The sequence below is a fragment of the Nelusetta ayraudi genome, unplaced genomic scaffold, assembly GCF_046127955.1.
Source record: "Nelusetta ayraudi isolate G7.1 ecotype Tasmania unplaced genomic scaffold, CSIRO-AGI_Nayr_v1 ptg000089l, whole genome shotgun sequence".
NCBI lineage: Eukaryota > Metazoa > Chordata > Actinopteri > Tetraodontiformes > Monacanthidae > Nelusetta > Nelusetta ayraudi.
Genome location: NW_027466139.1, coordinates 2,523,608 through 2,550,000, shown reverse-complemented (window position 1 = coordinate 2,550,000; position 26,393 = coordinate 2,523,608). Strand labels below are relative to the sequence as shown.

Here is a 26,393-nt window from a genome sequence, read left to right as displayed (position 1 = left end):
GCTCCAGCCGGTCTTCTACCCGTGTCTCAGCCAGCTCTCGTGCCACGTGACCGACGGCCGTGTCCGCCAGGCACTGCGCGAGTGGCTGGGCCGCGTGGGCAGACTGTACGACATCATCCTCTGACGCCACCTGGCTGTCGAGCGGGGAAGTGAGAGCCTGAAGGAAGGGTGAAATCTGATTGGTCTGAAGGTACCATGTGACACTTTGGAAAGGAGATTAACTTTGGAGAATTTAGTTCGGGAGAGAAATGATTTTATTTATTTCTGAATCTTTTACTTTTCTTAGATATGCACACACACACACACACACACGCACGCACGCACGCACGCACACAGTGCCAAATGCCTTTGAAATGTGATAATCCCACATTTAACAATACGAACAATCTGATTGGTTGACTAGTAGCTATGCTAATTGCTTAGCGTCGGCGCTAACCGTCGAAGGTCTCCAAAGAAACACAGCTGGAATGTCAAAAAAACAACAACAAGCTAACTGAGCGTTAGCGCTTAGCTTGTGTATGTCCACGTATAAAGAGTGTGCAATGTTACAATAAAACCAAACTTTTTTGCGAAACCTTTAATACACAAATGCGCAGTATAACGTGGCTTTAGTTGTTGTGTTTCTGCCCCTCTGTCCACTAGAGGGCAGAACCCTGCAGCCACCAGAACAAACAGGAAGTGGTATGCTACACACCGCTAGCGCTGACATTAGTATATGATTGTTTATGAATCCTGGCAGGTCGTTTCAGTGTAACCTGCTTTCTACGATGCAACAGTCCCGGTGTTTGTCCATAGCATTGCTAGCTTAGCATTGTACCCTCAAAGCTAAGGTATTTTTCTTTGTACTTTTCTTTTCTTTTTTTTTTTAAAGTGACTTTGTGCAGGAAGACATTGATAAAAGTGAGCTCGGCACAGTTAGCAGCACATGCTAACAGGAAGAGCGGCGGCTGCCTTGTCGCTTCACGTCGCATTTTATCGCCGATGAATGTTTTTTTCGTTTCGAAAGACAAAGACAAAGGTTTTTTGTTTGTTTCTTTGTTTGTTCATTTATTTATTTATGCATCACCTTTAAATATTGTGACGTTTATGCTTCATATATCTTCATGTGTATCTATGGAAACGCATTAATAAAAAAGACATCACGCGTCGCATCCCTTGCGTTGGATTTTTCTGTTTTCCTGCCTCGCGACACGGATGACAGCGACACCTCAAGGTCACAGTCTGTCATGTCAGTCTCTTGAAAATCAGACAATAATTACAGTGATTTGTAAAATAGTAGCTCGCACTGCTCACTCTCAAAACACTTTTTGCAAGTAGCTGAATCTCCACCGCTTTGTGCATCAAGAAGGTGGGAGTAAAAAAGAGGAGTAGGGCCAACAGAAGAGAAAAAAATATTACACAAAGGACTTTTTTTTAGTTTCCATTTTGGATCTTTAGTTGAAATTTTGTCAATAAAGTTGATGTAAAAGACGGTGACATTTTGTGAATAGGATAGAAATTTTGTCGATATAGAGTCGGCGAAATAAAGTCAAACTTTTGCGAATAAAGTTGATGTAGAAGAAAATCTGAAATTTCATGAAAACAGTACAAATTCTGCGAATAAAGTAAATAAAGTCAAAATTTCGTGAATAGAGTTGATGTAAAAAAAAATAAAAGCTGAAATTTAGATAAAGTCGAAATTTCGTGAATAAAGTGGGGAAAACTTTTATTCATTCTACACCCACAGGTGCGACTTGTTTTCTTTTACTTTGCTGAAACAATCAGCCCATCGTGTTGCAGGAAACAAACCTGCATGGCTAGCACTAGCAGTCTGCTAACAGTTAGCTTAGCTCCCCTGCCAAGATCTTTGTCTGCTAAAAAAAGGAACCTTTCCTGGAGCTCCTGTACCCCCTCCCGTCCTCCTTCCTGGTCGTTCACACTCTCTAGTTCTCTCTAGTTCCAGTTTCACACCCGGCGCCGATCGGGTGTCTGACCCACTATCGGCGCCTGCGCCGCCTCTGACCCGCCCCCGTTTTTGTGGCGCCGGACAGATGTGGATTTAGTCGCTGTTAAGTCGCTGCAAAAGTGGGAGAGAAAAAAAAAATACACACTGTGTCACCGCCAGTAGCGGCTGCTGCTGCTGTTGTTGTTGTTGTTGTTGTTGTTGTTGTTTGATGTTCTTTCCTAAACTGTCGTCTCTTTTTTGAGAGTGGGGGGGGGGTGTAAAGACGCTCAGAGCCCTACTAAGTAGATTTGATGCGGCGCTAAAGTTTCTTCTCCAGAACCGCTGCTCGCAAATTAACGACGAGGCGGCTGCGGCGGTGGTGGTGGTGGGCGGGATTATCTAGTTCCTGCTGCCACAGATAATTGACCCAGAAGTCCGGCCCGCTCACAACAACCTCTCTGACTGGCTCGGCTGGATGTGGGCGTCGTCTCGCCTGTCGTCTGCCTGCCGTCTGCCTGCCGTCTGATTTTTAGTTCGTTTTTTTTTTCCCTGACCCAGACTGATGACACAATTTTTTTTGAATGAAAGGTCACATGACAGTCATGACTAACACCCCCCACCACCACCACCACCACCACCACCACTTTCTGTTGATTGGTGAGCCAAACAGTTCAGTGGAGGAAGAAGAAGACAAAGGTCGTGCCCCCCCACCCCACCACCAATAGGAGGCCTGGATCTGGAGTAGGTCCTGGTCCTGTAGGTGATCCTGGTTCTGGAGGCACTCCTCCTCCCAGAGGCGGTCCTTTGGTTCCAGGGGAAGTCCTGTTCCATTGGTCTCAAAGCTCAAAGGTCTCCAGACCTTCATGATCTCTACGGTGACACGTCGGGATGAAGCCTCTAATCCATCAGAGATGATTAGACCCTACACTGACCAATGACGTGCGCCCCCCTCAGCAGGCCCCGCCCCCCACTGCCCTCCCTTATTGCTCCAGCTGATGAGCTCAGCAGTCAGTGGGTCTCTGATCCTCTGGACGTCCTCCTGGTTCTCCTGGTTCTCCTGGTCCTCCTCACTGGGACTCAGCAGCTCCTCCTCCTCCGTCCGAAGGCTCCTCGGCTCCGGCCGGGGTTCCTCGCCTCGAACCACGCCCCCTGCTGGACTGCCATGAGGTCACTGATGGAGAGCAGCTGGATGAAGTTCGGCCCGGCGGGTCGGGACTCTCTGGACTGGTCTCCGGGACCTTCGGCTCTGCCGTCCACCGACAGGCAGGCCACCGTGAGTCACAGCTGCTTCTGTATTTAGTCCAATCATTTTTATTAATGATATAATAATATAATAGGAATTACAACCCGTCATGTGCAGTTTTACTCGGCTCAGTATTTCAGTATTACGACGTGTTTTGCAGCTTGACGGAGAGACAAGATGTTCACTGCTGAACTTTGTGGAAAAAAGGATTCCGACGTCTGAGATTATGAGAAGGATTGAAGATTTTAATCCATCAGTTTTTCAAAAAAAAATTATTTTGACATCCTGATGAAGCTGCGGTTCAGTTTTCCAGACCTCTGTCTAATCCCTCACGGCTTTAATCTGAATGTATATGCTTATAAATATCTGTATATATATTTTTTAAAAGACCAAATCATTTTTTAAAAATTATTATTATCATTATATGTGTATAATTATTCTTCAGATCTCTGAGTCATAAAATTACTACATATCCTACATATAATATACAGTATATATAAGCATATTAAAACAGCAAATAGAACTAAAATTATCTAAAAGTGGAAAACGTGATATTAATACTTTTTAAAATTTGTTCAAATTTATAAATACTAAATATATATGTATGTCTATGTGTGTTCACATATATATGTGTACTCACACACACACACACACACACACACTTGTGTGCGCGTGTACACTAGGCAGTGGGACTGCAGCTGTGCTGAGGGCGCCCTCTGCTGGCCCCTGTTGCGCTCTGCTGCCCTCTCTTGGCCGCTGCTGGCCTCTGACCCTGCGCTCTACCGCCCCAACTCAGGGCCAGAACCCGGCCGAGGCGGCAGGCGGTCGGGTGCTGGTGTCGGTGGGCGGAGCCTCCGCCGTGCTGCTGCTACTGCTCGGCGCCCTGGGCCTCCTGCTGTGGCGCCGCCGGGGCTGTAGGGGCGCTGCTGAGGGGTCCCGGCGCTCCAAGCTGGACGTGGCCAGCGTGGTGGCGCTGGAGGAGCTGCAGGACCCGGAGCTGCACAGCCAGCTCATGTCGTCGCTGCGCCGCAGCCGCAGCCGCAGCCGGCGCGATCGGCCGCCGAGCGCCGCCTCCGAGCCGGACCCGGACGGCGTCTTCCTGATGGTCTACCTGCCGTCGCCCTACGAGCAGACGCTGACGCGCATCGCCAGGGCTGCCAGCACCTCCAGCTCCAAGGACCTGGAGCCGAGCCCGGGACCCAGCCCCGCTCCCAGCCCGGGACCCAGCCCCGCACCCAGTCCCGGCCCGGACAGCGGCAGCTGCAGGCTGGAGGTGCTGCAAGAGCTGAGGGACTGACTGAAACGTGCTGGCGCCCCCTGCTGGCCGCTCTCTGTGTGTTTCTCCGAGGCATCTTCAGCTTTCAGTTCTCCTCAAACACACGTTTTGCTGTTTCTTTTCTTTTCTTTTTGTTTTTTGTCTCATTGTTTTGCGGTTTGTACACAAAGAAAGACAATAAAGTTCCGCTTTCCGTCTTATTTATTTCCGTCTTATTTATTATAACTTTATTTCATTTTGTTTATTTATTTATTTATTTATTTAGTTGTTTTAAGCTTTTTTTATTCTATTTCTTTTTTAAAGGTGTTTTAAACCTTAAAATCTAGGGACTCAGAGTGTTTGAAATAAGGACCCACACTTCCTTTAAAAGGGGTTTTAAAAAAAACTCCTGTAGGGGAAATATTTTTTTAAGAAAATAATGTAAAACTATCACAATTATTTTTTCAAAAGAAAAATCATCTTTGCATATACAAACTGTTTGAAATGCCATCCGCACAGAAAAAGATAACTGTGTTCAGATAGTTAAATGTAATAAAAGATGCAAAACAACACCGGCTTTGATTTCTGAAAGATTGTGATTGTGAACACAGTCACATCAAAAATGGGTGTGAAAATGTATTTGAAGAAGCATCAGCATTTCAAGTCAGTTGCAAACATTTGGAAAACAGCTTCTGTTTCAACGGCTGCTGCATTTTTTTTTCTTTCTTGACATCAGTTGATGACCCACACACACGCACATAGAAAATACATATGTTGTCAGAATGCCTCAGGCAGCCACACCCAGCCACACCCCACCACACCCCCCCCCCCCCACACACACACACACACTGTGGGCTGGTTCTTCAGGTCCCACCAGCCTACAGCTCAGCAGCCGCTCTGACTTCCAGTATGCTGCCCCTCCCCCCCCCGGTGTCATGGCTCTGAACGTGCCTGGTCTGGTGGCCACGCTGATGTTCTACGTGCTGGTCCTTGCCATCGGCCTGTGGGCGTCGCTGCGGTCTCGGCGGGACCAAGCCCGGACGCAGGCGGCTCACACTGACATGGCGCTGCTGGGGAACCGCAGGATCAGCCTGCTGGTTGGAATCTTCACCACCACAGGTGAGTCGCCTCCCGCTGTGTTTCTTAAACTTTTTTTTTTTTTTTTTTTTTTACCCGGGATAGCTAGCGTTCTGGCTACGGTTCAAACCAGCACGTTCTTAAAAAAAGAATTTCTCCTTTGAGTTAAAAATAAAAGGAGAGCAGGCAGATTTGAGTCGTTATATGTATGTTGCTGTTAGGTGGGCAGAGAACACAGGGGATCACGCCCCCTGGTGGATGAGGTGGAAGGGGAACCAGCAAGGCAGCGCAAGTGTTTTTCTACCAGTCCACATCCACATCCTGGGACGTCTTCCAGGTCAGGTCCCGGCCAGTAGGGGGCGCAGAGGAGGACCCGCCCACAGCGTTGCTGGCCGGCCAGGAGAATGTTCCGTCTCCCACCTTGGAGTCGACCTGTTGACCTTTTGAGAGGTCCTCCTGAGCTGATGACCGTCAGCCCCGGACACCCCCCCCCCCCACCACCACCACCACTACCCCATAGTGACCTTTGACCCCCAGCAACATGGAGCCAAAGACTGGTGACGTCCAGCAGTGAAAAAACGACCTGAAAAACATCTCAAAACACACTGAAGAAATGGTGAAAAAAAGGAATCTGACATAATGAAAGAGATGAAGGAAGTTTTATTGCCTGAACATACAAAGTAACAAGTTTACAAACACAAGCAACAAATAAATAAATAAATAAAACTTAAAAGGATCTAAAATTAAATCACAACCTCAGAGCTTTTCTCTCCGCAGACGTCCTCGCAACGTTTCATCACTTCCTGACACTCCGTCCTGTACATGTGTCCATGCGTGCGTGTGTGTGTGTGTGTGTGTGTGTGTGTGTGTGTGTGTGTGTTTGTGTCGTGTTTCTGTACGTCCAGCAGCAGCATGCAGGGCTGCATCTGATTGGACGAGCCAGAAAACATGAACCAACCTGCTTTAACTCCGTCGATTATCTCTCACAATAAATCCTTCAGACCTGATCAATCGATCGCGGACACAACAAGTCAATACACCGCCTCAACTAATCAATAAATAAAGGAAAAAGAAGAAGATGAGGAGCAGGAGGAGCAGGAGGAGGGCTCCCTCTGGTGGTCAGTCGAGACATTGTCCAGCAACATTTGACCCATTAAATAATTCAGCGTCATCTGATTTCACATTTTCTTTGGAAGGTTCCCGCGGCGCTCAACTTTAGCGGCCTGTGGGGGGGGGTGTTGCCATGCTCAGCGCTCCCCTCCAGCGGTCAGCTGGTGGCAGTGGGCGGTGCCTTCCTGGCTGAAGTCGCCCAAGAGGCTCTTGGCGCCGTTCTGCCACGAGTGCAGCGACTCCATCGGTGTTTTGCCGTCCTGCACCGCGCAAACACACATGGGACACTCCTTTAGCTCAGCAATAGCACTAGCACTGGCTTAGCTTAGCTTAGCTTAGCTTAGCTCAGCTTTGCTTAGAGGTGTTGGCCTTACGCAGTTCTTGGTGCTCAGACTGGCGCCGTACATCATCAACAGCTTGATCATCTTGAAGCGGTTGATCCTGACGGCGTCGTGCATGGGCGTGTCTCCGTCCTGCAGACAGGGGGCGCACTAAGCTTCAGAGGGCCGCTGCCGGTAAATAACCACCCCTTTTTTTTGCATCCTTTTTTTTTTTTATTAATTCATTTGCTGATTTCTTTTATTTCCATTCACCATGTTTTCTTTCTGATAATTAGAGCATTAATTATAGTATTTATTAATAATACATACTGATACTAAGATTTTCCAACTGCTGTATTTATAATTGATACACACACACACACACACACCCATTAATGTTATTATTTGTTACTCATTCTGTCTGTCTGCTAATGTCACTGTATTGTCCGATTAAAAAAAAAAAAAAAAAAAAAAAAAGACCACCACTGACGGACGGGCGGACGGACGGACGGACAGAGGGGTGGACGGACGGACAGAGGGGTGGACAGATGGACGGCAGCAGCCACTCACCCGGTCCTTGGCGTTGACCTCGGCGCCGCAGTGGATCAGGTGCTCGGCGCACTCGCAGTGACCCGTCCGCACGGCCACGTGCAGCGGCGTGCTGCGCAGCTGAGGGGGGCGGAGTCAAAGGTCAATGGCAAATATTGCACTCGTGGTTCGTAAGCAGCGTTTCTCAACTGTCGGGTCGCAATGCTGCTTTTGATTGGGTCAGGGCTTCGTGGGAAATTTATGCTTTATATATGATAAGGTGTGTGCGTGTGTGTATGTATGTATGTATGTATGTATGTAAGTATGTATGTATATATACTGTATATATGCATATGCATTGTTTTACCCTTTGCATGCTCTCTGTGGATTTACTGGCGCTAAAGCCAGGCAAGCACTGTGTGGCTCTGACTCGATATACGTATTTAGAGAAAAACCGTCAGGCATTTCAAGCGGACAGCAAGCAGGAAGTGGGCGTGGCCTCCTCTCACCTTGTCCCGCTGGCTGATCTTGGCGCCGGCGTCCAGCAGCAGCTGCAGGGCCTCCACGCTTCCTCCTCGACAGGCCCAGTGGAGGGCCGTGGCCTCCAGCTGGGGGGTGCACACACACACACACACACACACACACACAGGCACCGTCACCACTCTGATCGGACCCTGGTCACCTCATCACTGCCATCAGACACCCACCTTGTCCTTCTTCTCGATGGAGGCTCCGCCCTCCAGCAGCCGCCTCATCACCTCCACGTGACCTTTGAAGGAGGCCTTGTGCAGCGCCGTCCTCTGGAACTACACACACACACACACACACACACACACAGTCAGCAGCCTTTACACACACACAGCTACAGCTGATATTGGCGCCGGTGGCAGCTCACATTGTCGGCAGCGTTGGGGTCGCCGCCGTCCGCCAGGAACTTCTCCACCAGCTGCATCTTGTTGTCCAGCACGGCCTCCAGGAACATCTGCTCGTCCACGTAGTCCGGCTGGGAGCAGGAAACAGGTATCAGTGTGTGTGTGTGTGTGTGTGTGTGTGTGTGTAGGCAGGACTATTTTCCCTACATACCACTTACTACGCCAGTCCCTCAAACAAACGTCATATACATAAACATACGTTTGCCCACTCCTGCTCTCCTGCCTCCAGGATTTTGAAAGGTTTTTTTTTTTTGTTTTTTTTTAGGACTTCTACGCTGATCTCACTCACCACGCCATCTGGCTCCGCCTCCTGCTTCTTGCGGTGGGCTGCCGGCCTCCTCTCCCTCCTCCTCTTCCTCAGCTGCAGGATGTTAAAAAGGTCGTCCACCGTCTCCAGCTTCAGCCGCCCGCTGCGGTCCATCTGACAACCGGGGGGGGGCGAGGTGAGACCGTGCGGTCAGGTGCAGTACCCAGTGTCAGCCACCGGGGGGTGGGAAAGACCTCAACACTGCTAACTGGCCTGAACGGGATCCACAAATGGTGCCACCAGCTGCACGTGTGTCGGGTAATAATGTTTGTATAATAATAATAATAATGATAATAATAATAATAATAATGTCTCTCTCTCTAAATATATATTCATATACATATAAAACAAGACGTGTCAATAATTTTTTTCCTCTGTCTCACATTGAGCGCCGCCACGCTGATCTCGTCGTGCTCTCCGCCGCTGTCGCTCTCCTCCACCGAGGCTCCGCCCACCTGTCCGTTGTCACACTTCTCCCGCCGCACGACAGCTTCATACTCGCCACCGTGGAAACCGTCGGCCTCTTTGCCCTCCGACCTCGACCTGGAAACCTGGACGGGAGGGGGGTCCGGACATGAGACTGTTAGGGGTCAGGGTCAAAGGTCGCAGTGGCCCAGTGACACTGAATATTTTCCTCTTGGTCGGGTCAACCGTTTTTTTTCCAGTTCAAGTCCGTTCAGTGTTCTGTAGTTTATCTTGTGATTGATTAACAGAACGTAGTGAATTAATTCTGTTCCTTGAATTTATTTTCAGAGCGATGATCGCTCTGGCTCACAATAACAGATTTAATAGGAGGAAGAAAAAAATGTGAGAATGAATTCTATGGCAGCCATTATTTTTTTGTCCACAACAGTTTAGAAATTTAAAGAAGAAACACGAGGTTGAGGCTCCTCTTAACATTTAGTTTGTTTCTTCTCTTTTTCTTCTCATCTTTTTTCATTTGCTTTTTCAGTTTCTTTTCCTTTTGATTCTTTTCTTTCTTGAATGTAGCCACTACCCACATGTACATGTTCTTCGTTAACTTTTTTTTAATTTTATTTATTTAAAGCGTCCAAAATAAATTAAATGAGCTAGAGTAATCTAAACTAATCAAAACCAAACTGATCTTTTCCTTTGCAAGGTTTTTTTTTTGTTGTTGTTGTTCCACAGGAAGTTAAAAACATTTCTGTCTATTTGGTCAAAATGACGCTGCGGCGCCACCCATCGTCTCACAAAAACTGCTGATACAAGCACAGAAACAAACACAAGGCCGCTTTCTTCCGACTCTCTCACTCTCATCGTGTCCTCATCGTGTCGGTGTTTCCTCACCAGCTCCTCCACACTGTGCAGCCCCATCCTGTCCAATCCCGGTCGCTTCGCTTCACTTCGGTTCGGTTTGGTTCGGTTCAGCTCGGTTCCACCCGGTCCGTCTGTCCGTCAGGTCTCAGTCCGTCCGTCCGTCTGACCCTCCGTCTGTCTGCTGGATGGCGTCGGACGCCCGCAATCTTAAATAGCCTCCGGGCCGGATCACATTACTGCCCCCATGTGCTGGTTGGGCAAACTGCCAGCAGCGCACACACACCCATGCACGCACACACACACACACACACACACACACACACACACACAGATGTGTTACCAGGCTAGTCCTACCATCACTTCAGCATGATGTCACCATGATGGGCAGCGAGAGGGGGAGGGGCATCACTCTTAATCAAGAAATTAAAAAAAATAGAGACTTATTTGTTTGATTATTTCAGTTTCTTATCATTATGTAAATATGTATATGTAAATATCTCACTTTTTTATCTCGCTTCTTATTTTCACTTTATTTTTGTCTATATCTGCAGTTAATAGATAGTGCAAAAGGTCAAGATAAATTCTTGACCTTTTGCACAGTAGTCTTTTTTTTTGTTGCAGCTGTAATTATGTAAATTTCCCCACCGTGGGATCAATAAAGGTCTTCTTCTTCTTTTATAAAGAAAAATAATAACAATAATAATAATAATGTAATTAGAAATTATATTTCTTCATTTCTACAAATAACACACACACACACACATATATATGTATATATATATATATATATATATATATATATATATTTATATATATGTATATATATATATACATGTATATATATATATATATATATATATATATATATATATATATATATATATATATATATATATATATATATATATATATATATATATATATATATATATATGTATAACAAATATCTCTGCTAGCCGCTCCCTCCTGAACTCGGGGTCTCGGGGGGGGCTGGAGCCTCTCCCAGCTGTCAGTGGGAGACAGCAGGGTGACACCCTGGACAAGTGGCCACTTCATTGCAGGTCCGATATCATCACATATTATTAAAGATATTATCCCTGCAACTGTTTTAAATGATCTGCCAGGAAGTGATTCATGATTCCTCTGCGGTGACTCGCCGAGTCCGCTCGCTGCCAGGACTCAGTCATGCAGTGACATCATCGCCAGCTCAGGAATAAACATCACGCCTCCAGGCAGCCAATCAGAGTGCAGAGCTCGCCAACCGGCTGACTGACCGTCTGGACGAGAACGCTGTGTGCCTGTGACGGAGGTGTGTGATGACATCGGCGTCCATCGGCGTTCCTCCAGAGTGTCACCGACAAACCAGACTTGAAGAAAAGAATTGAAAAGAATTGAAGAAAAAGTTTGCAGTCTTATTGTTGTTGCATCCACTGATCAGCAGGGCGGCGCTTCTCTCTGCAACCCCATGACCTGTGATGACCCGACCTGCGATGCTCGTCCTGATGGAGACGAAAGACTTGGAGAGGCTGCTCCCAAAAAGGAAGGAGGTCCAGCACATTTCCCATCAGGCTTTGGGAGTCATATACATGTATATAAATAAATGTTATTGTGTAGTTATTATGTTTGTCATGGCACATGACCTGCTGCTAAAACAGCAGCGCAGGAGGTCTCTGAGGAGGGTGGCGGGGCCACTGAGCTAGGAGAGGTTGTAGTGCCCTTTGTGACATCACGGAGGGTTGGTGCCCACATTTTGTGTGGTCGAGCAGCAGAAGACGTGAAGGTCTCTGCAGGAGTTAAATCTGACAGCCAATTTTTTTTTCCGGCTTCCTCATCAGATTCCTATTTCCTCCCTCATGTAAGGGGGCGTGGTCACAGCGGGCTCCTGCCTCCTCATTCCGGCTCAAACAGTTTGAGTGGAGCCAAATGGAGCAGCAACGGCTAAGAGCTCAGGAACTCTGGAGGGTCTGAGTGAGTGTGAGTGAAGACGACACTATCTTTAAAGTGGTGTGTGTGTGTGCGTGCGTGTGTGTGTGTGTGTGTGTGTGTGAGGATGCTGGCTGTATAAATAGCCACTGTGCAGAATTCCTTCTCTGGAAATACACCGAGCCGAAGCTAAAATTAGCCAGCGCTAACACACCGCTCACCCGCTATCTGGATGGACAGGGCCAAGACGGCAGGGAGGGCGGGGTCGGGGAGTGGGAGGGAGACGATTGGAGAGGGTGGCGGGGGGGTATGGGTGGAGGGGTGCGCCCATTCAACCCTGCCCAGCCTTTTACAGGTAGCATCACAACAGCGCTGTGTTACAGCAGTGATAGTGTGTTTACTGCACATGTCCATCTGGGGGGGGGGGGCGCCTGGTAAAAGGGGGCGGGGCCTCCCCACAGGCTTCCTGGAGACTGATTGGATGAGCCTTCTGTACCATCATAGCCAACCAATCAGATTCCGCCTTTACCAGGTGGTAACAGCTACCTCACGATGATTGTGTCCAGAGCCAATCAGCTGCAGGGAAAAAAAACCTTCAGTGCCTTCAGTCCCTGATTCTTCTTCTGGTTCTACTGGGTTCTACTGAGGAAAAGTTATTTGGCTGTGATCAGACTGACCAATCAATCAATCGATCTATCTAGCTCCGCCTCCTCCTCCTCCTTCGAGGACTCTGATTGGTCTGGTCTTGGTCCGATAGACTGGAGAACTGTGTGTGTGTGAGTGTGTGTGTGTGCACGTGTGTGTTCTCTGGTTGACAAAAGAATCAGGTCAGTGTGGTCACAGACACACACACACACACACACACACACACACACACACACACACCACTTCCTGTGTGAGCTTATGGGGCTTTAGAGCATCTGGAGGTGTATTATTAGACACGGTCAGGGGGGGGCAGTAATGAGGGTCTTTAACATTGCAGAGATGATGATACACACACACACACACACACACACACACACAACGTGCCAGTCAAAGCTAATAATCAGATCTAATATCTCTGGCCCCTAACCTGGGCCACAACAACTCATTGTGTTTTACCACAATCATTGACAAAAAAAAACACACACACACAAACACACACTCACACTCAATAGCTGAGCCGCAGGTGTTTTTGCGCTGAGACGTGATAAACAGGAAGAGGGCGACACCCACCACAGTGTCACTGGCTTATAGGGAGGTGAAAGAACGCCGGCGCCTCCCACAGACATGTTGTAGCCACTGTGGACTAACACCCAGGCTAACTCGGACACACAGGGAATAATTCTCTGGAATGTCTGTATGTGTGTGCGTGTGTGTGTGTGTGTGCGTGTGTGTACTCATGCCTGTGCTAGAATGACAACTGCTGACTTGGAACAGGTGGCCGAGGCGACAGAATGAGGCGCTGAGGAGGTCACAGTGCGATGCCACTGAGCGGCGGCAGCGCGGGGGAGGATCAGAGTTGACCTCTGAGTTCAAGGTCAAAGACAAGGCCGGGCTGCGGGGGAGGGGGAGACGCTGAGGGGATGGGGCTATGTGTCACGGTATCAGTAGACTCTCATCCCGCTCGATAGCTAACTAACTAAGTCACTGCCACAGGTTGACCTGACAGATAACTTGGTAGCGTTTAGATGTTTTTGACCGATGGGGCACAATGAATGGGTTTTAAAATTTGACAAAGGGGGCCGGAGCAGCAGCATCAGCAGCAGCAGCAGCAGATGGATGGAGTGTTATGAGGTGACCCACCTCATAAGAGGAAAACAAGATACCATGGGAAGTGCAGAAAACGTGCGTTAACGCCTGATGAAAATGAACAGAAGCGTGACAAGAGAATCAGCCTCTGAAGCCCCACTGCTGGTTTGCGTCCTCATGTTTTACTGCCGAGGAATTCCCGCCGTTCCCACACCACGCCCGGGTCAGCTGACCAGCTGCACGCGGCGGCAGGGAAAGCGGAACACGATCCCAGCTCAGCATCTTATAGCCCCCCCCCTGGCACGTTTCACAGCAGGGAGGCGCAGCTACGTGCAGATATCATTGATGTTAGCCACACATTGTCCGGTAAAATTTAACAATACTGATGAAAAAAAAAAAAACTGTCGGATTTTCATTGAGGCCCCGTGAGCCTGAGCTGGGCAGTCGGGGGGTTATGGAAGATGAACGAATGAATTTTCATTGAGAAGTTGCCAGAAGACCCAACAACCCTGTCAGTGTCACATCACGTTAACATGGCAGTGAATTGTTGGTGTGGCAAAACCCGACGTGATTGTGCAAAGCAGGGAATAAAGAAAAAAGTGTAAGATACAGAATAAAAATAAAAAAAAGGTGGCAAGTGACAGTTAAATAGAAGTTAAATACACAAAAATACAAAATTATACGTCAAAAAAATTATTTAAAAGAGTGGCAGGTATGGATGAGGGTAATTGTGCTATACAATACAATAGAATACAATGAAATATAATGAGTTGAAAACAATGAAATGCAAAAAAATATCTGTCCAGTAATGTCAACAATAATAGTAGTAGTGCAACAGTACAATATAGTATTATAAACATAATAATAATAATCAATACTAATGTAATATATGTAATATATAATATAACATAAAAATCAAATCAAACCAACATCAATCAATCACAATTCACACGGGACTCCTTTTTCATTTGATGATATTCTTGATTTTATTTTATCGCCACTGTTTGTTTATGAACCTCTGATATGAAGAAGCGAGCGTCTCCTCCTGTTCCCGCTTTCTCTCCAGAGGAAATAATGCAGAAAGTGAATCAGTGGGTTAAGCAAGTCGGAGAGTGTCTGAGTCACTGCGTTCTTCGCAGGAGTGGCGCCAACACCGGGCTAATGTTGGAAAAGGAAAAAAAGCAAAACAAAAGTTGCCGCTCTTGTCTTGAAACTGCTCGGGATGGACGACAATAATGATGAGTATGAAACAACACAAAAACATTGTCCGCGGCTTATATTAGGGTTGCCACCTCCTAGAGTTCTAGGAGGCAGGGGGTGGGGTGTCTGTCGACGACGACGGGGGGGGGCGCGGTGGGGAATCTAATGAGTTTTTGTAATTTTCCCAAATTGTGTCCCGGGAGAGATTTTATGGTGAAAAAAGAGAACAATTCTGGGGACGGGTGGCAGCCCTAGCTTATATGTACATTACACACCTGGAAATAGCAAGCTGGCATCAGCTAGCTTGCTAACAGAGCTCACCAAGCTAGCCTGAATGTCGCAGATAGACTAATGGTTTCTTATTTATATATTTATTTTATTTCGTGAGGTTATTAGAAGTGGCCAGTCAGTCGTTGAAAACTAATCAAACTCTGCTTTAATGATTGGTGAGTCTCCTTATTACAAGATGGAGGAGATGAGCCGCCACGTTTGAAAATATGGTGAAACATTCACTCTTTTATTTTATTATTACTTGTAGGGTTTGTTTGTTTGTTTGTCTTAAGACACAAATTTGTGTTTGTTTTTTGTGCTGCATCATCTGTGCGTGTGTGTGTGTGTGTGTGTGTGTGTGTGTGGTTACACAACGCTTCCACTCTCCGAGCCCTGCCTGCCTGCCTGCTGGCTCCCCGCCCACCGCCGCTCGGCTCGGCTCTGCTGCCTCACTGCCTGCCTGCCTGCCGGGCGGACCAACCAACCAACCGAGCGACCGAGCGAGCGACCGAGCTACCGGGACTCATCGAGCCGAGCAGCAGCTCCGTGGTTCTTGGGGGGTGGGGGGGATCGTCGACGTGTGCCGTGGCCGGCCGCGGTTCGGTTCGGTGCGGAGGGACGCGGTGCTGCGGCCGGAAGGTGAGCGGCAGAGTCCGACCGTCTTCCTTCCTGGTTTGGTGGATCCCTCCGCGGCGTCGAGCGCGTTACGTCGCGGACAAACTTTGACGTCGAAGCCCCCCACGCCCCCCCACCACCACCCTGTCTTCACCCCTCCCCGCTCCCCCCCCCGCCCCCTTTCCCTCTTACTTCCCCCCTCCCTCTTTACCACTTCGCGTGAAAGTGCGCGACGGACCAACGCGCGCACACACCACACGCGGCATCGCGGTAGGTTCACGTCAACGGTTAAACATTCATTCTGCGCGTGCGTGCGTGTGCTCCCGCCGCCTGGCTTTCCCTGTGTGTGTGTGTGTGTGTGTGTGTTTTTCTTCCTCCTCTCGAGGCCTCCCGTGTGAAGCTTCACGCAACTTTTCGCGCCGCGTTCCGAGCGCTCGCGCCACTCGACTGTATGTGTGTGAGTGTGCGCGCGCGACGTTGAGAGCTGCGACGGCAACGACGTGCGTTTGGGCCACACGCGCGTTCACACACACACACACACACACACACACATACACACACACACGGATGAATGACGTGACGTCGCTGCGTCGAGCGCGAGCCGCGTCTTCTATTGATGTTGTTTCCACATCGGTGACGTAGCTCGTGACGCCCCTCCACCACCTGCGCGCCTCTGTGTGTGTGTGTGTGTGTGTGTGTGTGTGTATGTGCGCGCGTGCGTGGCCTGAACGCACGCGCGTTTCCGAAGTGCGCACTCAGTGCCAGATCACCTGACCTGGGCCCCTGTGACGTCATCAGTATGACTTGTGTCTCGTGACGTGGTGCTGAACAGGAGGTGGAGTGCTGGTCACATGACCTGAGACATCCAACCACAGCACCAGGTGTGTGTGTGTGTCTCTTCCAGGACTTCAGTTAGCCTGGTGTTTGCAGTATAGAAGAGTCCCAGGTTACTAGCGCAGGTTAGCGACGCCCCTTTGTGACATCACAGAGGGACAACTACCCGGAAACGTTTCCAACGTTTAAATGAAGCATCTGGTTGGCTGAGAATAAAATGGGGTGTTTGCCTCTCTTCTTCTTCTTCCTCTTCCTCACTTCCTGTAAAACCATTAAAGTTCATCCTGGTTTCCCCCCTCCCTCGCAGGTTTGACCTTTGACCCTCCAGCAACAGTCCTCCCGAGTCCCAGTCGTCTGAAGGCCGTCTTGAACTTTGACCCCTGCCCTGCTGGTGTTATTTTTTTTCTTTTTTTGAAGAATGGCGCTCAGCGGGAAGCCGGACACCCGCTGGAATTCTGGGAAATAACCGAGCCGTCGGCGCTGCGACCGGCCCTGAGCCGAGGATGGAGCAGGACTTCACACAGTAGCGCAGCTGCCGCTAACGTCACTAGCACAGGCTAGCATTAGCCGAGACCAACGGCCTAACGCTAGCTGTGACTCCTCCTCCTCCTTCTCCTCATCCGCCTTTGCCACTTCCTCGTCCTCCTCCTCTCTCTCCCGCGCCACAGAGGAGGCGCTCAGGTATGGCGGCGACAAGCAGGAGGCACCTGGTGAGGGACTTCAACCACTTCATCACCTGCTACCTGTGCCGCGGCTACCTGATCAAACCCACCACCGTCACCGAGTGCCTGCACACCTGTGAGTTGGCGGCGGCTAACGTCAGCAGCTACCCTGCGGCTAGGGGAGGTCGGAGGTCAGAGTCGATGTGGTGGCCTGCTGTTAGCTGTGAGATGTTTGTAGTAGGTGGTAGCCAGGTGAGAGTAAAGCTAATATGCTAGCCAGATGAGAGTAAAGCTAGGTATTAGCCAGGTGAGAGTAAACGCAGGTGTCTTGTAGCTTGATGGGAAGCTAACTCGGAAAGCTAACTCGGGACGCTAACTCTTTGCTCCTGCTGTGTCTGTTGTCAGTCTGTAAGAGCTGCATTGTGCAGCACTTTGAGGACAGTAACGACTGTCCCAGGTGTGGCATCCAGGTGCACGAGACCAACCCGCTGGAGATGCTGCGGTGAGGCCCCTTCTTCTTCTTCTTCTTCTTCTTCTTCTTCTTCTTCTTCTTTTTCTTCTTCTTCTTCTTCTTCCTCCTAACTCAAACCACCTTCTACCTTCTTCCATGCTGCAGATTGGACAACACTCTGGAGGAGATCATCTTCAAATTGGTTCCTGGTCTCCGCGAGAGTGAGTTTGACCCTTTGACCTCCTACCTGCCCACACACACACACACACACACACACACACACACACACACACACAGTCACAGGCTACACCCTCAGAACTTCAGGTTCTGTGTGGTTGGAACAACTTTGGTCCCTGAGAAGCATCAGTTTGAAGTCTTGTTGACAGCGCCCCCTGTGACTCACCTCAGCGTGTGTGTGTGTGTGTGTGTGTGTGTGTGTGTGTGTGTGTGTGTGTGTGTGTGTGTGTGTGTGTGTGTGTGTGTGAATGTCTTTCTTCTCCTCCTCTGATGGGGAACCAGAGGAGGAGCAGCAGGAAGTGGAGTTCTGGAGGAAGAACCAGCCCAAAGCCTGCAGCCAAGGTAGGAAGGTCCTTCCCAGTCATCATGTCTCCTTTTGGGCTCAAAGCGAGAATCAGTGTGTGGGGCATTTTGGATTTACTGTGTGTTATACCTTGAAATGTGAAATGTTAATGTGTGTGTGTGTGCATGCGTGCGTGTCTGTGCGTACGTGTGTGTGTGTGTGTGTGTGTGTGTGTGTGTGTGTGTGTGTCTTGCAGAGACCCTGAAGTCGTCGGCAGATGCTCGGAGCTTCGACGGCGCCGCCGCTGCTGACGACGGCGAGGACGGAGGCGACGGCGGCGGCGCCGAGGGCGGCGACTGCCACCGCAACGACCCCCAGATCGCCGTCTGCCTGGACTGCCTGCGCAACTCGGGCCAGTCGGGCCAGAACACCGTCACCGTGCGTCACTCACGCCAAACCCAGTCCGACCCAAACGACACCGGCGCCAGGACGGCCCACTTTCACAGTTCTCTCTCTCTGTGTGTGTGTGTATGTGTGTGTGTGTGTGTGTGGTCAGGACCTGATGAAGAGGTTCATCCGCTGCTCCAGCAGAGTCACCGTGGGAACCATCAAGAAGTTCCTCAGCCTTAAACTCAAGCTGCCCAGTTCCTATGAGGTCAGGCCACACGCCCACAAACCCCCCGTGACCCCACCCCCACCCACAAATTAAACATTATTTTTGCTGACATTATCGCTAACATCTGCTAACATTATTTTTGAAAGGATTTTAAACTATACGCACGACTCAAACATTTGACTGCTAATGTACGTTGAACCGCGTTAACCCACCAGGCTGCTGCAGCAGATCCATAACACCGGTGTTGCTGTCGCAGTTTGTCACCGAAGGCGTCAAAGCGCCGTGTAAACATGCCTGGAATTATTTAGGAAACAATAAAAGTGTAAAATAACTTACACACGTTTTATTTTGAAATTCTTCAAAATGGCCACCTTTCATAATAAAGGCATGTTTAGAATTATTGTACGTGTTTTTTTCTCTGCTGCATCATTACACATCTCTTGCTCGTGTATGTGATGTCTTCAGCGTCCGTCTGCAGCGGGGAAAGTTGTAGGCGTCCAAGCGTTTGACTGAAAGTGCAGTTGTGACTGATGTTAGCGCCTACGCTACGCTAAGCTGAGCTTGTGGCCCTGTGTTGGATTTCAGAGGATGCTAGTTAGCCAGCTAGCTGTCAGTAGACAAGATTTGATGGACACTTCCTGTTCCGTGTTTTTTTTTTAATCTTTTTGGCGCCGCTGGGCGTGGCCAACGGTGCAGCGAGATGAAGCGAGGTGGACTGTTCTAAAATAGCAGCCGGGGAGGATGAATGCTGCTGAGTGTGTGTGTGTGTGTGTGTGTGTGTGTGTGTGTGTGTCATCACCGCGCAGAAACACAAAACCAGCCGACAGCTGACACGACAGCAACGTTATAACAGGAAATGCTATTTTCATTAGCCAGCCGGCTAATAAAAATAGCTTAATCGCTTGATTAAAACCGCTGGTGGCTAACGCTAATGCTAAGGCTAACACTCGCATGCGCTGCTGAGCACAACCTGCTGCCTCTGTCAACTTTCACTTTGCGTGATCATTGACTGTGTGCGTTGTCGTGTTGTGACAATAGTGACAGTGCAGTGTGTGTGTGTCTGTCTGTGTATGCATGTGTGTGTGTGTGTGTGTGTGTCGTCACCGTGCTGTAACACTAAACCGGCCAATGTATATAAAAAAAAAAAATTAAAAAAACGATCCGTGGTTCCTGTTTTAAAACAGGAAATGCTATTTTCATTAGCCGGCAGGCTAATGCTAACTGCTAACACTGGTCTGCCTGCCTTTCTGTCTGCTCCCCCTCCCCCTCCCCTTCCCCCCACCAGCTGGACGTGCTGTGCAACGGTGAGATCATGGGCCGGGACCACACGCTGGAGTTCATCTACATGACCCGCTGGAGGCTCCATGGAGACAACGTAAAGGCCTCACTTCCTCGTGTTGTTGTGTGTTTGTGTGTTTGTGTTGTTGTGTTTGTGTGTGTTGTGTGTTTCTGATATTGGTGCGCTGTCCCTTTAAGAGCGGTTGCTCTTCTCACCCACAGACGTACCCCATGGTCCTGGAGTATCGGCCTCGCATCGACTTTGGCTGAAGACTCAAAAGGACCCGGACACACACACACACACACACACACACACACACACACACACGCACGTGCACGCACATACACTGATGAGGGAGATTAGAGATGTATTTTTGTATGATGAAGGAGCGCCGCCGTCGCCAAGGTGAAGAGTTTTTATGCTACATAAAATAATATATATATATATATATGTATAAATATATATATATACACACATAAAATATATATAATATATATGTTGATATATGATGATATTTTTAAATGTACTGAGTTGTCGCTGTGCCTAAAAAAAAAAAAAAAAAAAAAAAAAAAAAAAAAAAAATGAAGTACAACCGACTGTCCCTCCACTCTCGCCCGTCTCACTCTCCGGCTCACTCCCCACGTCTCACTCCCCACGTCAATAATTAATAATGATCATTCAAATAAAAAAGCTCTGATTTTTCTACACTGACCACCGTGTGGCGCTCTGGTTCCTCCCTGCCCCCTGGTGGTGACCTTGGACCTGTTCCTCCTCCAGCAGCAGCAGCAGCAGCAGCAGCAAGCACTGCTGAGTGTGTGTGTGTGTGTGTGTGTCTGTGTGTGTGTGTGTGTGTGTGTGTGTGTGTGTGTGTACACATGCAAGGACAATTAAGACAGACTGGGACAATGTTGTCATTCACGTGCTGTCTAGTGGGACATCTCGTGTATGTGTCCGCACTGTTTTTAGCAAGTGTCCAAATGGGATCTGGCTCTGTTCAGACTGGGACACATTATTGACCCATTGACCCGTCTTGTCGCGTAGAGTGACGTCACAGACAGTCAAAACCAATCGGTGTGTTTGGAGCTGTTCAAACTGAGACGCATCTGTCCAAATGCGATTTGAAACTACCTCCTGAAGGTGGTCGCTTTTGTGTGTTTAAGTGAGGTGAGGAGAGCTCGACAAAATGCAACACACACACACACACACACACACACGTGTCATGGTAGCCTATATATATGCTATGATGTAGCATCAGCTGGCAAGATTCAGCCATTCCTCAACCTTACACACACACACACACACACACACACACACACACACACACATCCTGTCACAGTCTCATGTCACTGCTGACATTTCGTCAAACACACACTCGTCCTTCCAGCTGCTCGTTTTCGCCCTTGCGCTTGTTTTTTCAGGTCATGGATATTCGTGTGTGTGTGTGTGTGTGTCAGATGATGACAACCCCCGAACATATGTCAGGGAGTTGGTATTCACATGAAATATTGGTTATTGTTTATGTTCGACTTTTATTAATATCATTAGTAGTAGTACTACTGCTAGTAGTAGTAGTAATAGTACTAATACTATTGGTATTATGTTTTTACAACACATTATTCAGCACAACCCAGTGTGGTCACAAACCATTCCCGGTTTTATTCCAGGGTGAAGCTAGCTGCTTTATTATGCTAAAAAGACGCGGCTAGTTCCAGCTAGCCGCAGTCTGCGTCAAATGGTTCCACGTTTGCAGAGGTCGAGAACAAATTACAGAGAGCCGACGGATACGAACAGTGACCAGCTGCATGTCTGAGGTATTAATATTCCACAGGTTGCATTGACCTCAAGAGGATTAAAAAACTCCCTCCCAGTGTGTAAGGACCTTCAGTCTGAGGGGACAAGACAGTCGAAGACAGACACACGGGGGGGGAATGCTCTTTGTGGGTTCGTTTCCTGCGTCGCGGTTTGTGAAGTTTTTTTTCGCTCACCGAGAGCGAAACTCTGCGAGGCGACTTTCACTTCCTGTTTTCAGCGACGGCTCGGCAAAAGTGTTTGCATTCTGTACCTCAGTGAAAAGTACAGAGTACTACTTTTGTAAAAACTCTGATTCAACTTAAGTAAAAGTAAGCAAGCACAGGTTCTGACTGCAGCAATTTCTTCACATTGTTGCGTATTATTATGTATATTATTTATACATGTTATTATATATTATATCTCTCTCTATATATATATATATTGATATCTTATTATTCACCCTGTCTATGTCAGTAGGTGGCGCTCCACTCTTCAGTTGCAGTTTGATTTAAAGCTCATTTTAATCCTGGAATTGTCATGTGACCTCACGGCTTCAAGATGACGACGTGTTGACACTGAAGGAGAAACCTGACGCCGTGGCGGCGGCCCCAGGTGTCATGTGGACCGCCAGCGCGACTCCGCCTTTCACCCCCCTGAGAGAGCGCCGGCAGGTCGGCGGGTCAAAGGTCGGCTGCCAGACACGGCCGTCCTGCTGAGAGGGACTCAAGTTCGTGTTCACACCGCCTAACTGGCTGACTGCCCGCTGAGTGGCATTTGTTGAGTGGGGTGGGCGAAGCCAGATGCTGGTCGGCCACGCCCCTCCCCGGCCAGTCCTGGCGTAGCACGCTAGCCGTGTGGCCATCGATTCTTCTTCTGTGGTGTCTCGAAAATTTTCCTTCTGTCAAAGAAGCAAAAGAATGTGTGTGTGTGTGTGTGTGTATGTGTGTGTGTGTGTGTGTGTGTGTGCGTGCGTGCGTGCGTGTCAGCCCTGCATGCTAACAAGCTACGTACAAACACAGACAGGCTTCTATGTGTCTTAAATGAATGAAGCTCGTTGTGTTACTGTGAAGAAACCTGCACTGTGTGTGTGTGTGTGTGTGTGTGTGTGTGTGTGTGTGTGTGTGTGTGCGTGTGTGTGTGTGCGTGCACGCATCACAGGTGTTTTTTTTCTGAAATAGAAAGATGACATCATGCCTTGACTGGCAGCCTGATGTATATGTGACAAGATGGCAGGTGATAAAGTGTGTGTGTGTGTGTGTGTGTGTGTGTCGGCAGCAATCTGGAGAATGTGTGTGCGCGCGCGCGCGTGTGTGTGTGTGTGTGTGTGTGTGTGTGTGTGTGTGTGTGTGTGTGTGTGAAGCATGCAGTGACTGTGAGTTATGCTGTAACTTTAACACCTGCAGAGCTGCGACTGTACATTCGTGTTTGTGTGTGTGTGTGTGTGTGGTGTGTTGGTGTGTGTGTCCACCGGGGGACTCTGTGATCCAAACCGCACCTGCCCTCTCTGCTGCCTTCTGTTGGTGGTAGCTGCAACCTTGGGTGTGTCATGTGACACCAGAACAGAGGTTCGGTTCCGAGTGGTGAGCTCTCTTCATCACGACTCAACACGAGTGCGCCCCCCACAGGCCGAGAGTAGAACCGTGAATTAGCACGTGTTTAGAACCAGTCAGTAAATTCTTTTCTGCTCATGAACCCAGATTTTATTTTTTTTATCTTTAACAATTTTTATATTGATTTTCATTATTATACTTCTATATTATTTTTTTTCAGCTTAATTAAACTATCAGTGTGTAATTGAACACATATGGCCCCCAATGTGCCGTAGTTTGCCCGTGTCTTTCTTAACCAACCGGCGTCCTCGCCCTCTGAAGCCCCGCCCCCTGGTGTCTTGGGGGGGGGGGGGAGTGTTTGAACCGCAGACGTCTTGGCGCTAAGGCAGCTTGGCCTGTGTGTTTGTGTGTGTGGATGATGACACTGTTGGCCTTCCTGACCTGCTGCTGCTTCGTCATCACCTGCAGCCACACGTCTATAAACAACAGCGTCGACGTCTCGCTGTTGTGACACCGTCGTCACCAGCGGTGTCGTCTCCACATGGTGCGCAGGTGCACAGAATCATCGTGCAACCACTAAAAAATGTGATTGAAAGGATTTTTTATGTTCTGATCTGTTTGAGAGTCTCACCCGTCGCTTTAGCGCCACACTAGAATATTCATTTGTGTGTTTTCACCGCTTTATGCACTCGATCGCTGAAATGTAAAGCGGGTTGATTATTATTTTTTCCTTTATTTTACCAAACTTGTATTTTGACTGCTGTTTGTCAGTTAATGACAGTGCGTTGCTTGCCATGCATTTACATTTAGATTTACATTGAGTCGCTGCATAATCAGTCTTCCATGATCTCTACATGATCTACATGCTGATGCATGCACTTGTGTTACTGCATTGCTGAGCGTGACGGTGTGTGTTTTTTTTGTCTTTTGTGTTGTTTAGAAGCAGCTGCTGCGACTGCTGCTGCTGCTGCTGCTGCTGTTGCCGGACAGATGTATAAAAAAAACGTCAACGAGAATAAACTACACGGCACCGCTGGCCGTCACGCTGATGGTCATGTGACGAAGTGAGCCACCAACCAACTGTCACGTAGCAGCAGCAGCAGCAGCAGCAGCAGATCGGGTGAAGAGGGCAGCATTTTTATTTATTTCTCTTTAAAAAAATTTCTCTTGAAAGTCAAAATATAAGTGCCCGAGGAAGAGTAGTAAAAGAAAGTAATGAGTAAAAGATTGTATATATATTTTTTTTTTGGTTGAAATATGTTGATGGGGGCAACAAACAAGTCACCGAGTTGGTGGGAAACATGAGTCAACAGCGCCCTCTGGTGTTGGAAGAGGGGAACACACACTGTCGCAGGAGATTGTGATCAGGTGTTCCTTTATTTCTGTTTGTGTTTATTTCTCCATGTATCGATTCTTTCTTCATCTGCTGCTGTGTTTGACGTTTTGTCCTGAACAACACGTGGGATCTGATTACACAATTCTGCAAATAAACCCCTCCCCCCCTTGGCCCCCAGTGATGTCACAAAGGTCACTGATACTCCTCCCACTTGACCCCCCCCCCCTGTCCAGGTGTTGACCACGCCCCCTTGTTAATTTTACAGTGGCTGGATCACTCAGACACCACACACACACAGACACACGCGGAGCTGCGCCCTCTGGTGGATAGAATGAGTCCAGCTTTCTTTTCTTTTCCTCCCTCCCTCTCTCCATCTCTCCCTGCCGTCACTTGAACTAGAGTAACCTCTCCTCCGCCTCGCCACTGTTCTGTGTGTGTGTGTGTGTGTGTGTGTGGTTTCTGGGTAAAAAGCTGAGATCATCTGAGCTCCGTCTGGTTTCCTGCAGGTCCTGGAAAAGTTTCCCTCAGTTTCTCCGTCTGATGTTGCAGCTCGCTTTTTCCTCAGTTTTTTTTTTTTTTGCAGATTTTCTTCTTTTTTTTTTCACCCCAACTGTGAGGACAACAGGAATAAAACCAGTGGGACTGGCAGAACCAGTAGAACCTGCGGAACCAATGGAACCGTCAGGACCAGTACAACCAGTGAAAACTGTGGAACCAGTGGAATTTGTTAGAACCGTTAGAACCAGTAGAACCAGTGGCACCATTAGAACCGTGTGAACCAGTGGAACCAGTAGAACCTGTGGACACAGTGGGCCTGGTAGAAGTGGTGGAAGTGTTAGAACCAGTAGAACCATGGCAGTAGAACTTGTGGACACAGTGGACCCTGGGGAAGCATTAGAACCAGTAGAACCAGGCCAGTAGAACCAGGCCAGTAGAACCAGGGCAGTAGAAACTGGCTGATGCCAGTCTCACCGCCATGTCAGATGTTCTGGACCCACCTGGTGGTTCTGAAAGAAAGACAGACACATGGTGCACTGGTGCACAATGAGAAGGTTACATAAGAGCAGATGGGCTGCTGTCAGCTGAGCCTTTTAACACAGTCTTTTTTTTCTCACGTACGTCAGTGGGCGGGGCCTCGGGAGGTGATTGGACGTCACTTGTCAAGCAGAGGCTTCTCATTGGTGGGGGCGGGGGGCGCTCATGTGGTCTTCTTCTTCTTCTTCTTCTTCTTCTTCTTCTTCTCCTAGTGTGGAAATGCTGTCTGGCTGTTGATCTAATCCAATCCATCCAATCACCTGATTCAGGGATGTCAAACACAAATCCGCAGTGGGGCCAAAATTTAAACTTAGACAAAGTCTCAGGCCAACATTGATAATTATATTAAAAAAAAAAAAAAAATCTTCCTCCAAATAAAAGTGAACCTTTTTTTTACATAGACCCAAACAAGTCTTGCTTCAACACTGAATATGGAACAAACACAGCTTAATACAAAACCATAGATGACTTCATATTTCACACATGCAAAATCAAATTTCAAATTTGAAAAAAGTCATCAAAATGAATAAAATGTAAATAAAAAAAAATCGTATGGCTGTTTTTTTATTTGCAGTCTTCCGATTTAAATTTCAACAGTAACCATTT

At 48.3% G+C, this 26,393-nt stretch overlaps 4 protein-coding genes across 8 annotated transcripts in view; 3 read left to right on the top strand and 1 right to left on the bottom strand.

Moving 5' to 3' along the window:
• arfgef3 (ARFGEF family member 3) overlaps window positions 1-1,163 on the top strand; it is a 23,224-nt gene extending 22,061 nt beyond the window's left edge. For all 4 annotated transcript variants that reach the window (XM_076046100.1, XM_076046101.1, XM_076046099.1 and 1 more), the window contains one exon: window positions 1-1,163. This exon is cut by the window's left edge and continues 68 nt beyond it. In XM_076046100.1, the coding sequence (XP_075902215.1) occupies window positions 1-124 (124 nt within the window). In that variant the 3' untranslated portion in view covers window positions 125-1,163.
• Window positions 1,164-2,735: 1,572 nt separating this feature from the next.
• On the top strand, window positions 2,736-4,637 carry LOC142901568 (uncharacterized). The gene is made up of 2 exons (XM_076046128.1): window positions 2,736-3,197; window positions 3,964-4,637. The coding sequence occupies exons 1-2, from the start codon at window positions 2,859-2,861 to the stop codon at window positions 4,462-4,464; spliced, it is 840 nt and encodes a 279-aa protein (XP_075902243.1). The 5' UTR covers window positions 2,736-2,858; the 3' UTR covers window positions 4,465-4,637.
• Window positions 4,638-6,020: 1,383 nt separating this feature from the next.
• On the bottom strand, window positions 6,021-10,170 carry ankrd1a (ankyrin repeat domain 1a (cardiac muscle)). The gene is made up of 9 exons (XM_076046125.1): window positions 10,005-10,170; window positions 9,080-9,247; window positions 8,679-8,810; window positions 8,353-8,460; window positions 8,165-8,263; window positions 7,967-8,065; window positions 7,500-7,598; window positions 6,984-7,082; window positions 6,021-6,869 (listed from the first exon to the last, which is right to left on the bottom strand). Exons 1-9 carry the CDS (start codon window positions 10,029-10,031, stop codon window positions 6,747-6,749), a joined length of 954 nt encoding a protein of 317 aa, XP_075902240.1. The 5' UTR covers window positions 10,032-10,170; the 3' UTR covers window positions 6,021-6,746.
• A 5,340-nt stretch (window positions 10,171-15,510) lies between these two features.
• On the top strand, window positions 15,511-20,417 carry pcgf5b (polycomb group ring finger 5b). Of its 2 annotated transcripts, none has more exons than XM_076046130.1 (9): window positions 15,511-15,737; window positions 16,855-17,345; window positions 17,615-17,711; window positions 17,826-17,881; window positions 18,180-18,239; window positions 18,437-18,618; window positions 18,737-18,835; window positions 20,082-20,171; window positions 20,297-20,417. In XM_076046130.1, the coding sequence occupies exons 2-9, from the start codon at window positions 17,231-17,233 to the stop codon at window positions 20,342-20,344; spliced, it is 747 nt and encodes a 248-aa protein (XP_075902245.1). In that variant the 5' UTR covers window positions 15,511-15,737; window positions 16,855-17,230; the 3' UTR covers window positions 20,345-20,417. The 2 variants fall into 2 exon arrangements, with proteins under 2 accessions (XP_075902245.1, XP_075902244.1); XM_076046129.1 differs by lacking the exon at window positions 15,511-15,737 and adding an exon at window positions 15,828-15,983.
• Window positions 20,418-26,393: the final 5,976 nt, after the last annotated feature.